This window comes from Phoxinus phoxinus (genome assembly GCF_949152265.1).
Source record: "Phoxinus phoxinus genome assembly, chromosome: 25".
In the NCBI taxonomy this organism is placed as follows: domain Eukaryota; kingdom Metazoa; phylum Chordata; class Actinopteri; order Cypriniformes; family Leuciscidae; genus Phoxinus; species Phoxinus phoxinus.
The window spans coordinates 15251368-15267771 of record NC_136900.1 but is presented as its reverse complement, the minus strand read 5'-3'; the positions used below and the strand labels follow the sequence as shown (position 1 = coordinate 15267771).

The 16404-nt window shown below is 38.3% G+C and overlaps 1 protein-coding gene across 1 annotated transcript in view; it reads right to left on the bottom strand.

The window, feature by feature from the left end:
* The window catches only part of syt9b (synaptotagmin IXb), a 28120-nt gene extending 12043 nt beyond the window's left edge, over positions 1-16077 (bottom strand). Inside the window, exons 1-3 of the mRNA XM_079603472.1 lie at positions 15572-16077; positions 6664-7027; positions 5914-6460 (exon numbers count right to left, since the gene is read on the bottom strand). Of these exons, the coding sequence (XP_079459598.1) occupies positions 5914-6460; positions 6664-7027; positions 15572-15719 (1059 nt within the window). The 5' untranslated portion in view covers positions 15720-16077. The remainder of the gene's footprint in view (positions 1-5913; positions 6461-6663; positions 7028-15571) is intronic.
* Positions 16078-16404: the final 327 nt, after the last annotated feature.

Genomic DNA, 16404 nt, shown 5'->3' with positions numbered 1-16404 from the left:
CAGCTTTGTAAACTGTATGTCTTACAATTGTGGATTTTACAACTTTATTTCTCTTAATTTAATCTTTATATCTCAAAATTGTTCCTTTGTGTCTTAAAATGACAACTTTATTTTTCATAATTGCAACTTTGTCTCAAAATTGTGCCTTCATATCTCAAAATTGAGGCTTTACTTCTTCTAATTGACCCAGCAGCCATATCACCCTGTAGCCCAAGACTGGTTGCCCACTGAAGCTAAGCGGGGCTGAGCCTGGTTAGTACCTGGATGGGAGACCTCCTGGGAAAAACCAGGTTGCTGCTGGTAGAGGTGTTAGTGAGGCCAGCAGGGGGCGCTCACCCTGTGGTCTGTGTGGGTCCTAACACCCCAGTGTAGTGACGGGGACACTATACTGCCAAAAGAGCGCCGTCCTTCGGATGAGACGTTAAAACCGAGGTCCTGACTCTCTGTGGTCATTAAAAATCCCAGGATGTCCTTTGAAAAAGAGTAGGGGTGTAACCCCGGCATCCTGGCCAAATTTGCCAATGACCTCCTAATCATCCCCATATATACTGATTGGCTTCATCACTGTCTCCTGTCCACCAGTAAGCTGGTGTGTGGTGGGCGTTCTGGCGCAATATGGCTGCCGTCGCATCATCCAAGTGGATGCTGCACATTGGTGGTGGTTGAGGAGATTCCCCCCTTCTATGTAAAGCGCTTTGAGGTCTCAGATAAAGCGCTATATAAATGTAACGAATTATTATTATTAATTGTGTCTCTATTTCAATCTAACAGCTGCAACTCATTTTCATAATTGCGACTTTATTTCTCACAATTGTCCCTTAAATTAATTTTTGCAACTTTATCTCACAATTACCTTTATACAGTCACATATAGTGTTGTCAGCAAAGTATCTAACCTATAATAGCACATCAATTTGTCAATTTTTCCTTATTTCTGTTACTACATGCAGACCTAGTCTTTCTCTTTCAACTTCCATAAAGCTTTACATTATCTGTGAATGGCTTTACTGACTTCAACAGCAGACTATTTCAAAATGTCTGCTGAAATACCCCTGTCTTTCATGTCTATGCTTACAAACAAACAAGAAAATAAGGGGTTGCCTTGTTACAACTCTCTCCACCTCAGTCAGATTGTTGTATTGCTTGCTGTAGAATGGTGGTATGGGATTATGATCAATACAATTGGATTATATTAACTTTAAAGGCTTTCCATCATAAATAAATTTGGGGTCAGTGGGACGTTTTTTTAACATAATGATAATAAGACATCAGCATAATAATATTTAATTTCTGCTGGGACACTGAAGACTGAGTAATGGTGCTGACAACCATGTGGCATCAGTATACGCATGTACACTAATGTGCAACAAGCAACTATCTCGTGTCACAATCATTCCCAAGCCAAGAATTTCTGGATTAAAGAAAAAAGCCTTCAGTTCAAGTTTACAAAAAGTGTCATTTCGGTCGCAATCCCAAGGTAAATGTCTCATGGTTAGAGGTGAATCCTGACAGGAGATTCAATGGCACTAAATCCTGCTGATCGACCTTTTTACTCTTCCGGATTAGAGATGCGCCAATCTTTCTCTCTCCAGCTGGGTGGAATGGATTGGCCTTTTCGTACATTAACTAGCTGGTGTTTTATTTATAGGCAGAGCCGAATTACACCTTGAATAGATCTGAGCAAACATAATCATTCATTCAGATTGAAATGCAAATGACTTGCATGCAAAAACCCCCCCTGAAAGGTTAAAGTTGCGCTTTTTCAGAGGTGATATTCGGAAAGTTGTATTCGCATGTCATGATCGTGTACGGTGGATTGTATTTCATTTCAATCTAAGACCGGCTGTGCTGCTGGAACTCTCATGCATTTTTAACAAGTTACTCAGAATCCCTAAAGTAATACAGAGTTAGCATGAAGGAAGAGAGCACTCTGACATCTGTGCTACTGTTAGCTGATCGATGACAATTATATAGAAATTAACCTGATTCAATCAGATAGAGAGAGCAGAAAGATAAATGGTACAAATTGTATATTTTTTATATATTTATTTATTTTTGCCTTTATTAAATCACAGTCGGCTTCATCCAATAAGATCAACGAGTGCTTGCGTAAACATGATTTATCTTTATAGAGTGCTGCAGAAATTACGCCAAAACCGAAAGAATAATTCGCCAGAGATGTTCCTTATGGTTTTTACATTTATGAGTAAAATAAGATCCGTGGTAAGCATATGTTAACGATACTTGGACGTTTTGCTCTACAGTGTAAATTACACACACTGTAAACCCAGATTTTGTTTCTAATTAAACTTACGAGTGATCATTACTTATTCTTTTATGTTTAGTAAAAACCTGCTATCATTACTAAACCACATTAGTTGTTTGTACTATTTAGCTGAAAGATTCATTACACTAATCAGGTTTAAGCAGAGATAACTTGGTATGTTTAGTTTCATGGGGAAGGGGCTAATTAAAGACCCGCGTCTAACGTGCGTCCAAGGGGCTCTACACCTGGCGGGACGAGCACAGGCCTCGGCAGCAGACGGTACTGAGAATTAACAGAGGTTTAGATGTTGATGAATTATTGTTTAAATTTGTAGTCACCATAATGGTGATAAGTGTTGGCTTTAGTTGGGCTCTTGCCCTTGACATTTGAACATTAGTTTTTCTCTGGCTGCTTTACCTGTGTGTTTAAAAGCCACAATTGTTATAGCAAAAAAGCCATGAGTAAAGTGATCCAGTGACTATGACTGCATATTGATGTTGTCATCAATAAAGATTATAAGTCAGTAGCACATCATTTCATCTAGAGTTTAATCTCTTATTTTCTGGGTCTTTCCATATGATTGATATGAAAGTCCTGTGATTTTTACAGCAGGAAATCCAACATAATTGTTATAATTTGAACAATTGTAAAAACATTATGCAGTTTTTTTTTTCAAATGCCACGTTATTTTGTCACACATAGACATCAACAATCAGCATATGAATCTCAACAATGGTGACACTCAAATGAAAAGCTTCATGTTGCAATGCATGCTGGGTACTTAATAGTACACCTTATACTCAAAACATTTTTAATGTGAACTAATGATTTTCAGTAAAGACTACTGATGTAAACTTGATTTGTCTACTTCACCCACTTAAGGTTTAGTTACTTTAACTTAAATTAGTAAGTGGAGTTCATGTGAAAAGGCATTTGATATTACAAGAGATTGTAAGTGAAATCAACTTTGGGATTCAGTGTTTAGAACTTCCACCCTTTCATGCATTTAAGTTAAATGCACTCAAGTTTTCATAACCCATTACTTAAAGTTTTTAAAGGCAACCGGTTTCCTCAAATTTTTTAAGTGCATTCAACTTATCCGGGCTTAGAGTGCACACCCATAAGTGAAAATGCGAATTTTTTAACTGTTAAACTGGGGGGGGGGGGGGAAATCGTGTTCCGGGGGGTACAAATTCAGTTTCCCAGGGGTGTTTGCTTCAACCTGCGGGCTAAAAAAACAACCCGTGGCAACAGTGTAAAAATAGCCCAACTTCGCGGGAAAACCGCAGACTTGGCAATGCTGCTCTGATTGACTTAGCTATTGTTTAACTAAACTATTTAGCCATTGTTTTAGCTATTTGCTCCAAGTTTAACACCCACTTTTCACCATTAAAACCATCCTTGGTTTAGTTCCATCCTACTTTTTTTCCAATTAAATATCTTGTTGCAATCAGAAATATGTCAGATTACAGAAGCAATATGGGCTGCAATGGCAATTCACTCGTCTTAAAGTAATTGCTTTATGAATGTGTGCAAATGACGACCAAACACGAGAAAACAACTATAATTGTTTAAGTGGCACTAAAGTCATCAACATACAGTAGTCGAACGTTATTATTCTTACACCATATAAGTTATGTTAGATATACAATCAAGCCTCCAAAAATGATTCATGCATTGATGGCACGTGTGGATTGTGTTCCACCAAGAGGCGATCCCTAGAGGTATGGCCCACTTATATGCACTGAAACAGCCTGTGATGCTCTCTATCACTTCAACACTAAACTCTAGATCCAGATCTAGACTAAAATAAACATGTCAACAATGATGTATACTCATTTATAGCATGGACAATATTCAAATAGACAGTATGGTTACCAAACATCCCATTTAATACAATCCATACCATACTTAATTTAAGGGAACAGAATTGAGATTCACATTAAATCCCTACATAATGCAGTTTGTCCTGTATTTTAGCACAGTACCACCAAACAGCTGAGAATATTTTGGTTATTTAAAATGTAAAATTGCAGGTAAGGCTTCAAAACAAATTGTGCAAGACATTTTTTGCGAAAGTCATCTGCCAGTTTCAAAATATTATTAGAGAGTGAACTATTCCTTTAAGTACAGTATATCATGAGACCACCTGCACACAAAAACCTCCGTTCCTTTCTTGGCTGAGGGCATTTCTCCCAGACAACTGGCACAGGTCCACTTATGAGACGGATCAATTTCACCCCATCAGACATCTATCCCGCGCTCCTTCAATTTAAAACAATAAACCTGAAACCACCGTATATTCATGTCAGAGCAAACTCTCCAGCTATTTCAAATATAGGTCACCCCAACGTGTGCCATGTGTGCTTATGAAATATTCACACTTCTCAAAGTATATTTTTATGTTGCTACCTCTGAAGCATGAAAGTGATCGGAGGAGAGAGAAAACTATCCTCAAATATTTTCACTTGTTCTTTCGGTATGACCATTAACTGCATTTACTTCACAACGGTTACAGATGATGGACTAATAATTACATTTCCAATTCCATTCATATTTCATGGTGTTCAAATGAACTGTTAACACCACTATAATCTTGCCAAAAGTACACAGTTGTATTCGAATCAGTCAGAAATTTTAGCACATTACAACACATTTGTGCGACGCTTACTGTAATCTGATTTTATAAATAATGGATTTTTTTACATTAATATAATCTATCTATATGTGTATTTAGAGAGAGAGAGAGAGAGAGAGAGAGAGAGAGAGAGAGAGAGAGAGAGAGAGATGATTTAATGTTTTTGAAAGAATTCTCTAATGCTCTCCAATGATGTTTTTTTTTATTGAAAAAAATAGTGAAAACATTAATATTGTTTAATAATTTGTTAAAAATTAAAATTCATAAAAAGTAATTTATTCCTGTGATGCAAAGCTGAATTTTCAGCACCATTACTCTTCATGTGTCTTCAGTGTCACATTATTTTTGTGGAATATATTGTGGAAACTGTTTTTTCCCCCCAGGATTCTTTGATGAATAGAAAGTTCAATAGAACAGCATTTATTCAAAAAGGAAATCGTTAATAATGTAAAAATGCATCCTTCTGAATAAAAGTATTATTATTATTTTTAAATCTTACTAACTAAACTTTTATATAAAGTTTTTTCCTTGATTTCACTAATTATAAACGACAACATTTATTTTAACAAACATGTAGGCTAAATAAATAAATACAGAAAATATATACATATAGAAAATGATTATAATTACTGAAATCAAGGGAAACACACACAAGCTGTTCTTGTGTTTCGTTTCATTTAAACTGACACTATCATCAATGTACAAATTCCCTGCATAGATTTCCAATAGCAGCCTCCTGTACCTGGATAAAACCTTCTTGAGTCACACACTCGAAGCCTCCACAGGCGCAACACTACATACGCCAGCTAATTCAACCAACACCTCACTCAAGCCAGGTGACGAAACAGCCTTGCTTTCCTCTCATGAATGTTACTTTTCTCACTATTTAGAGATTCTGCCACAACAACATCATTTGAGAGGACTGAGCACACAAAATGTTTAAGTGCAAATTCAGGAGCAATATTGACATGACTAGCATACAGTAGATACACACACTGTGGAAGACTTACCGCGCTAACATAAAGGATTTCCCTGCAGAGCTTGGTTTCCTGTGGAAAGTCAGGTAGATCCAGGAAGTTGTCCACCACCACTTGGCCAATGACGTCGTGACGCGAGAAACGGTCGAAGTCGTAGACGCTGAAATGGAGCTTGCGCGTTGGAAGCTCGGCGTACTCCACAGGAAACAGGAACACCTCGTCGAAGATGGGGTTCAGAGTCTTGCGGTGGACCTTGGTTTGATGCTTGGTTTTGCGTTCTGGCAACAGGTAGATCTTCACGTATGGGTCGGACGTTCCCGTAAAGTCCTTGGCGGGTAGATCTTGGGCCTTGTGGATCTTCACGATGAGCTGCTCCAAGTCGCAGTCGTATTTGATGATGAAGTGCAGGCGTCCGCAGCTGTCCGCTCGCCTGACGTCATCCGCATCCACTGACCTCTGCTTGTAGAGCTCAGGCTTGATGCTTCCCAAGCCTGGACCTGTTATGGACTCCTGTCTCTGGAACTGGGCCATGTTGAAATCGGGATTGGAGACGTTCATCTGTCTCCGGATGGAGTTGTGCCTGAAGTGAGAAGAAAAGGGGGGCGGATTCTGTTGGTCACCACTATGCTAGACATCTGAATAACGAGACTGAAAAGAACTTTAATTAAAGCTGAAGGTCACGGAGGCACACACTGTCTGACAAATGCCAACTGGGAATTGCTAAATGAATATCAATGGTGGCTCAGTGATTATGCCTGAAGAAGTCAGGAACACATGACTCACCTGACAGATGAGGTCGGTTCGGTGACTTGTCGCTGTACGCGAGCTATATGGATGTGGTTGTGCTCCTTTGCCTTAGACTGGGCCTCCAGCTGGATGTCCGGGGACGTGTGGCTGATCTTCATGGCTGACTCTGGGAGCACTGTTGGGCCGATGGGATCCTTCTCAAAGTCCTCGCTGTATTCCCGCTCCATGCCCTCCACCTCGGCCAGGACCGGCTGCTGCTCGCCCTGCTGGTCCTTTAGGCCGGGCCAGAAGTGATCTCGCCATGGCACCCAAAACAACTTCCATGACACGAACAGGGAGACGGCAAACAGCGCCAGGCCACATGTGGTCACCAAAAGGGACAACAGGCTCACAGACACATCTGAGCAAAGACCAAGAGAGAAAGTTGGTCATCCTCCACCTTGAAGAGAACTATAAAGTTTTAATAATCATTCTAATTCTATGCGACTAAGGGAATTCCACACCACGCCTGTAATGAAAACTGCACAGAGGAATGTTATCACTGGAAAAACTTTCAGAACTTTTTTTCCAGCTGATGAACGATAAAAACATTGACAGCCAATCAGAAGTGCTGGAGCATTTAAAGCGGCAGACGTCAAAACTGCAGTGCGTGCTTATAATAAACAGAATGGGGTGTGAACGCTAATATAGTTATCATTCTTAGTTGTAAGGGGCCTATAGTCTTAAGCTAATTAACATAAATTCCATTAACAGAATCATTAAGAGAAATTAAGAATTTCAAAATGACTTGATTGGTTCTGCTAGCTGATTAGTCTGCTAACTTAGCCTATACCCTTCAACTATATGATTTATGCAAATTATATGTTTTTGTTTGATCAGGCATTACAAATGGACTCAACTCAACAGGCGAGCTGAATTGTGTATGACGCAGCCTCAGAACAGTAAAGTGAACTTTAAAGTTATTCAGGTTAGTGTCCAAACGGACCTTCAAAATAAAAGCTGAAAACTTTACAACTCTATCTGTGATCCAGATATTGAGATATTTTGCAAAGGACATCTCTAATATCTGGATTAGACTTGAACCTTAACTCTAACTGCTGAATGCACAGTAATAGATATAAAATCCACTCCTGACTCTGTCTCCTTCCCTATCTCTTTCTTTCTCTCTCCCACCGGTTTCTATGAATTAGGCCACCCAGGTAGAGATGCTTTTAGTGTGGACTGAATGAATCCCTGTCCACCCCGCCTCCTGCTTACTATTCTGTTCACTCCGATCTTTTCTCCCTGTATGGGGTAAAAATATATATGTTCAGACTACTTTCGCAGGTTATCATACCTGAGACAGGAAGACTTAGGATGCATATAAAGCTATAGTTCAGTCAAAAATTTTGTAGCCTACTTCTGTTATTATTTACTCATCCTCATGTCATTCCAAACATGTATGACTTTAATTTCTTTCTAGAAACGAATAATAGTTTTTTTTTAATGATTTGAGTCTTATAAAGTGAAGAATTTATATAAAACATCTTTGGTCCTTCCGTTTTTTATAATAATTAGTTATACTTTCCATAAATCATGAGAAAATAGCATTGCACTAAAATATCAAGTACTTTGATTTGATTTTCTTGATTTGGCTGTTCTGACATTTCACGAGTGCTCATTAAAAACGAGCATATATCATTTGACAAAACAGACCCTCCTGCAGGCTTCATACTGGGAAATCATAAATTGAATGGATTAATCATTTCTTCCTTTTGTAATGCTGTCAAGGTGTAATCAGTATTATTAGCATTCAGCACTGTTCCAGACTTTAATAGACTCTGTGGGATTCCAATGACACGGTAAATTAACCACAGGCTTCATTTGCGTAACAGTGCACTAAACCATGTACATGACATCCAGCACACTTCCAATACTACAATATCCCTGTCTGGATGAAACGTCACAATTAGATGGCCATTTTGATTTGGAAACATTGTGACAATTATTTTTCTATTTTTCTATAATTATGGCTAAAATTAAATAAATAAAAATGATCTTGTGTTAACTTAGTTAAATTTTACAAGGTAGTGATCAGTGGGAAAGTTACTTTTAAAAGTTATGCGTTACTCCCTAAAAAAGTAACAAATTAGTACCTACTTTTTTATGAAAAGTAATGCATTTTGTTACTTTTGCGTTACTTTTTCTCACGGCTGGGTTTTTAATCATATATAATTTATTCGAATTAGCCAACAATTCAGCAAAATGTAACTGTAGGTTGTGAATTGCCACGAGAGCATGTTGGCTCAAATATAAAATAAAATATATGCAAAAAAAAAAACATTCTCAGCCACTGTGGTTATGATACGGACACACATTATGAATAAATGATGCAACAGAGAACATGCTCTGCCTAGCAGCCTCACTGGGATACATATTCAGTGCGATAACATTTCATGCATATTGTTTCAGTGTGGGACTCCAAAGGTAAGCTAAATAGGACACCAAGCTTAAAGGAGAACTCCGGTCAATTTTAACATTGAGCTATTTTTTTGGTAAATTTGGAGTGCTGTCAATACAGAGAACAACGACAAAAAACGGTGTTGCCTACACAGTGTTATCCTCTTTTTAAAATTTGCACCCTGTTGACTTCAATGGGGCAAGTTTTAAACTTAACTAGTTCTTAGTCTTAACATCCTTGATGTGTCATTACAAGTGCCCAGCCATGTTAGATGATTCCTTCAGAGTGAACACGGTGAATCTGACTGCAGTAGATGTGAAAGATATGAATAAAAATGATGTTATTTCAGCCAGAGCAAATACCTGTATTTACTTCCTGTTTTCGGTCGAAGTCCAAAGTAGTCGATTGTCGAGTTCACGCACATAGGTTTAGTTACCTATGATCACGCGCGTGAACTTGACAATAATTATTAAGTTAATTATAATTTTATAATTTACAACATAAACTTTTGTGGGATGTCTCAAAGAAGTGACTAACGGCTGAGCGGCTAATATCTCCTGTGAAGCAAGCAAATGTGGGATATTGTTATTACTACTGATTACATGTTTTTGTAGTGAATGTTTTTCTGAAGATGACTAAAAATATACCGAAAGGGGTCATCGGATGCCCATTTTCCACAAGTTGGTATAATTCTTTAGGGTCTTCATGTAAAGTTTGTAACATACTTTGGTTAAAATTCCTCAATGGCTGTGTAAAACAACACCCTTTTTACCTCCTCAAAAACAGCTCTGTTCACAGCGACCCATTTCGGTGCATGTCTCTATAAATGATAATGAGCAACTGCTCACCCCACCCCTCTCTTCCATGGGGGGTGTCGACACAAGACACGTAAAGTGCTGCCTTGGCAGACAGTATATAAATGGCTGAGGGCAGAAATATGCCAATACGGGACAGTCCATCAGTGATCGTGGGCGGAGCATGAGCAATATGACATCATATTGCTCAGTATTTAGACTTTTTGAGGATAAAAAAAAAAGGAGCGAATGGATTTTTTTCATTGTATGGTGGTTGTGTCCACACACTGCAAAGACACACTGCAAAGACACATTTATAGGCAAAAACCATATAAAAGTGAATTTTGTATCCGATGTAAAGGTACACTATGTAACTTTTTTTGTTCAAAATTAACTCTTTCCTCGCCAGCGTTTTTTGAAAAAGTTGCCAGCCAGCGCCAACATTTTTTATCATTTTCAAAAAAGTTTCATGGATTTATGAATATCTCAACATGCAATAAATCAAAAGAAAGAACAGACCCTCCGCTTTTAAACAAAAAAAATCTGTTTTATTCTAGCATCATGCATTCTTTTTTTTATCAACACTTGTAAGTTTCATAAAAAAAAAGCAACATAAATCGCATTTTTGTCAAAGATTACATCTGGATCGGATTCAGACCGATAATCAAAAAATAAATGTAGTAGTTTGAATCCATCTTGGGTTGCAATTTCAATCGTTAACATTAGACAGTTTTGATTTATATGCCGTTTAATGTTGATGATCGTGCTATTTTACATGCTTACAAATGCTATCACTTGTTTCTGCATTTTCTTCACATGTGTTTTGATCTGAAGATTCAGTAATCTTTCAGAATATGTGTAATAGCGCCCCCTACCGTATAACAGCGAAAAGCGTTGTCTCATAATTGGCGGAAATTTCCGTCAATGGCGGGAAACTAGTTAACAAAAATCATTAATCCTCTTTCCAAAAAATGTTGTTGTCTTACCCTGATTCACTATGGTAAGCCTAGTATAAGTGTTAATATTTTAGATATAGCGGGATGGTTTTCATTGAGATCATGCGTCATAAGCATAAACTGTAAAAAATATGGACGTAGTGTCCGTGACGTCACCCGTAGGTTTCTGAAGAGTATTTTTGAAGCCTAAAGTGGGCGGAGCCGGCCGTCGCCATCTTGGCCTCGCTTCACCGCTCGTCACTCCCGGATAACAGAATATGGGCAAAGAGGCGGAGCTGAGGAGCCTGGCAATCTGAAACCACGCCCACCTAGCGCGACGTTATGGAGTTAGCTCAGGCTTGAGAGCTAATGCTATATGCTACACACAGTACAAAGTGATTCTGTACAGCTATTCTGCTAGTTGAAAATTTATTATGCAGTAACTTACAATATTACTCTGAGAGTGTGTGTGACCGTGATTTATGTGCATACATGTCAGTCACTCTTTTATTACAGTCTATGGTCCGTCAGCGCGGCATCGCTCGTCAAGTTCGTAGAGAGCTTTATTATTCAGTCCATTTTAAATTTGGATTTTGGCCGCATCTCAAATGGGTCAAACCATAGATATATTACCCATGAAGTTCAAGTAAATGCGCAAGAAATGCGCAAGAAATCCGCGCTCATTCAAGGATGTGCATTTATTGCATGGACAGAGAAAGCACCGACACCTGAAGGATTTAATCTGACGGAACATTAGCATATTATAATCAACGGTACCACAGAACGAGTGTAGCCTTTATACTGTATCTATAGACGTTTTTAAATCTGAAAAAATTTAAAATTTTTAAAATTTTAAGACATCCATTAGTGCGTGTGCACAGAGCGTTCTCTCGAACGATACTCGACAACGGAATCCAAAGACGTGGACGAAGTAATGGGTGTATTAAATTGTATTAAATAATCCTGAAAAAAGCACAAACACGGCAGAGATGGCAAGTTCAGCAGCTGGAATTTGCTGAGGTGAAGTGACCGCGGGCTAACAGCAGACAAACAGCTAGCATTGACATCAGCGGCAATCCACCTGTCACTCAAGTGGACACACCCTTAATTATGCAGAACTTCAGGGCTTCTGAGTTATAAAAAAATTCACCCCCCTCACAGTTTTCATGAAGGGCAAAATTATCTGTATAGACCAAAACCACTTCGAGTACCAGGCTGTAAACATGTTTTTTTTCTGCTGTAAAGTTGGCCATTTTAACATGGGGGAGATACAGATTTGACTCACTTCTGCAGCCAGCCTCAAGCGGCCAGTCGATTAATTGCCGTTTAATTAACTTCCGTGTTGGTTTCAAGAGAGATACAGGGAGGTTACCGCTTGGTCATAAGTCTCGTCATATCCGTAAATAGAAAAAAATTGCTCCGGTTTACCGCGTGTATGGTGTGTGAGTGGCATAGGTTAGTTGTCACAACGAGCAAGAAAGATAAACATGGAGCACGCAACATCTCAAAACTCCTGGAATCACCCGTTTTGAAAGAACGCAGAACAGAGGAGAGTCAAAAAGAGAATGCGATACGATAAAGCACGTAATAAAACCTAAATCAACATTGACTTGGCAACATTGAGTTGACTTCATTACGGTTGTTGTAGTGCTGTGCTGTTTTTATTTTGAAGGAAGTACCATGTTTATTAATGGGTATGTAGCTACAGTAACGTCTTCAGTGAGTCAGCTTGAGATCCTTTCCATCTTATATCTCTTAAGCCAATCACATGTTTTTTAGACAAATGATAATCCCACCCGAAAGTTAAAACTGCCAACTGTTTTTTTCACAGAGGCTTTGTAAATTCGTGTATGTGCATTAGCCGACTAGCTTGAAAAATACAATCCTTTTTATGTAATTTCAGCTAAAAAGCACAATTTATTCCTAATGTGAAATATCTAATTAAATGTAACACTGACAAACATTTGAATAGATTACGCTCCATTCAAATATGAGCTATACTTTTGCTATACTTTCTAAATTTTGTTTCCAAGATGGCCGCTGAGTGAACTTACTTGCCATAAAAGGGAGTTCGATTTAAAAAGATAAAAAACAATTGAGGTTGTTGTGGATGTTTCTTCATTTTAAGGCTCTAACAACAAGCACTCAGAAAGAACAGTGCATCTCTATGGAAACATCTTCATGTTGCATCTGTAATGGTTACAAATATGGAAACTAAAGATTGCGTCTCGTGGTTTCAAAATGATTTCACAATCCCACAAGACACTAAACTCATTTCTAAGCTCTGACATCACATTATTCACTTATCCAACACAAGATTAATGACACAGGCTTAAAGCGAAGTTGTTTACCATTACTTTACTCCCCCCCCCCCCCCCCAAAAAAAAAAAGAGATTGCATTTTTCGTCCTCAGAGTTTTTTGTGTCCTTATGAGCAAAAAGATGAACCCACTTTTACATAAGAAACAGAGGAACATGAAGCCTCCTGCTGAGGGAAGCACACCTGGATGTCTACAAGAAAAGGTCAGGTCACTTAGAGAAGGCAAACCATGATTTAGGGTGTCAAATGGATTACAGCCAGATTTTCCCGACAAACTGCCTCTCAATTTGCATGATCATTTTAATAAGCTAGACACAGTACATTCCCAGGGATCATGTTGTTATGCATCTTTTTAGGCAGGTGTCTGCTTCAGCTTTAGCAGGTGTAACAAACACCTTTTGCATCTGGGTATTTGTTCACATATGAACACAAAAACACTATTTAATCATTCTTTATACGTGTGATAAGCATGCTGAGGCATTTAGGTAGTTTGAAAGACCATATTCGCCCAGCTCAACCTCTCACGAATGTCTATTTTTATTTCTGCTTCTGTGAATCCAGGTGGCAGAGTGCAGATGCTAGCAGCTAGCCAATCAGATCGAAGCTGGAAGACTGTTCGCAAATTGAATGGCAATAGTTGGCATATATATATATATATACATTCTTTTCTGCCACAGGGTAGAAAAGTGTTTAGAGGTTGACCAATCGAAGACAATTTTATGACAGTCCAGATGTCAACTGTAGTAGAAACTATAGGTGAGGGTAGCTATGAATAAATATGACTCACATAATAGTACACAAGCTTCAAAGTCAATAGCCCTTCATTGTTGCATTGCTCATGGATATGTTATAAACTTTTCTGTGTAAGAATGAGACACTGTCTTTACTGTGTTTGGGCCGTCGGTTACACATAGACCTGTCAATATGCGTCCACACCATGCCATCTGAACTGTCCATAAGTCATCCATTACAGTGATGTGTTATTAACCTCTTAAAGTGCCAGGTTCCCTTGGGTTCTATTACAAAAGACTTTCCACCATACGCGCACTTTGCAGCGAAGCATGTGAACTCCCATTAGGCTAAGAGTATATTTACTGGGTTCCTCTGTCTGAACCTGTTCCCCTTTCATTAAATTCTTGTACAATCCATCTTGAGGGACCAAACTACTCGTATAAATTTTTCTCCCATGGGTCTGAAGACCTTGTGTTAACGGATGTCAATGCAGGGTATCACAAAGGAGAAAGTGTACAGAGTAGCAGGGTGGGGTGGAATCCTAATGGCTTCCTGTTGACCGCTCTGTGTCTCTGAGGATGAGGACGACAGGATCTGAGGAGAGCATGATCTATGAATGAAGGTTCAGTGAAGCTAATGTTTAGTTTAGCCCATATACTGAATCAAGCTGTCCTCTATTTCTGACATCAATGACAGGTTGTTTTGGGGATTCACAAGTTTCATGTGAAGCCTTCCAGGAACACTGAATACCTGTGTAAAAATGTTGTGCTTAATATAACTTCTGAATGCAAAAAGATAAAAATAAATAAATAAATAAATAAAAAAAGGTCGTGCAGCAATATTATTGCTAAAATTACACTGCCTCTGACATGCTGCAGCATTAAATCTGAATGAATATAGGCTGCATTTCCAAATGGCAAAATGCAGGACAGCTCGAAATAGGTCATTAATGCTGGACTGTGGAGATTGATGATTAGGGCTTGTTTGTGTGTGTGTGGTTGTCTTGAAGTAAAATAGATATATTAATATAGAGAACTAACAACTAAAGCAAACAAACAAACAAACAAAACAAATAAACAAACAAAATAAATAAGAATAATGTAAAATGTTATTTTTTTTATATATTTTTTTAAGAATTGTAAAGAACCTGTCAAAAATTATATACATGATGTTATTAGATAATGATGTAAATGTAACTTTACTTCAGAAAAAACACGTTTAGGCTACAGCCTTTACAAGAAAAAAGATAAAAGTCTAGTAAACTGAATTAAACTAAACGAAGCATAAGTCAAAAATGACATAAATAACAATAATCAAATAATAATCTCGGTAAATAAGAGCATGACAACAACAAAGGTACGGGTTTTTAATCTTAATAAACAGGCTAGCCTACTGTTTGCTTTATATAATGTAACTAATGGGTGTGGTTACTTTAATGACAAGAAGCACTTCATCAATGCTAGCTGGCTGCTAATTAGCCGAACATATAAATACAAAATTGCATATTTTAAACAAGAAAAGTCGGCAGAAAACCTTCCTGATAACTTTCTAGAGAGAGAAAAAAAAACATGTAAGTGCATGACAGCAAGTATATCCTATAGTTTAAAGCAGCTAAACGCGACTGTTTAAATGTGATTTTCGGCGTTTTGATTAGTTACGACACACGACACCTCGTCAGCACGGTAAACATAATGTTTTAAACAAGAATAAAACACTGTCCTTACCAGAGTCCGAATATCTCGGTCTCCCGAGATCGCGAAAATAGTATGTGAATTCCAAGCAGTTTTCATTGTGCACCTCTCCTCTCGAGCACAGGTCAGACAGAAGCTCCAGCGCCTTTCCACAAATCTCATCCTCTCTGTCTGCAGGCATTTCCCACCAGCATCCTTCTGAATGAACACTTCTATAACGCCTATCGAGACACTGACCGCCGCTTCCAGCTTCTGACAGCGCTCTTCATACTCGCCCAGACCAATCCCATAAGGAAAGTTGAATTGAACAGTGTCCAGTTGTGTTCAGATCAAACCCACAAGTTTGCACTCATGAGTGTGTCTATAGTTGGGTGCATAGCGCTCGGTGACACTGGTTGAATTCACACAGTCAGTCAGCTGGGCTACTCCCGAAGAAAACAGCAAGTGTCAGAGCTGAATTGCATCTTCATGAATGAAAAGCTGTTGGCTGGCTCGCATCTTCCTCAAGCCTTCTGGGATCCCTTGTCTCCTGCCAATCTAAAACTGCTCCTCCCACACCAGCTTTGCTCTTCTACATCATTTTGGCTACAAAATCCCACTTGTGCTCCTCAAATCCATAAGAAATCAAGTTGTTGAGAAATTGAAAAATGAGAAGGGAGAAAAAATTCTGAATGGAATTTTTTAAACAACAACATTAGCAGTTGCTAGGACATAAAATGCATGTTTTTGTGCACTGACGTTGATGATACTAACTTAGTGATTAATGATACAAAAATATAGTGATGTATTACTGGCTGATAGAATAAAAATGTATTCCAAATAAAATACAAATCTTTCTTGCATAAAATATATATCATTTTAATTTA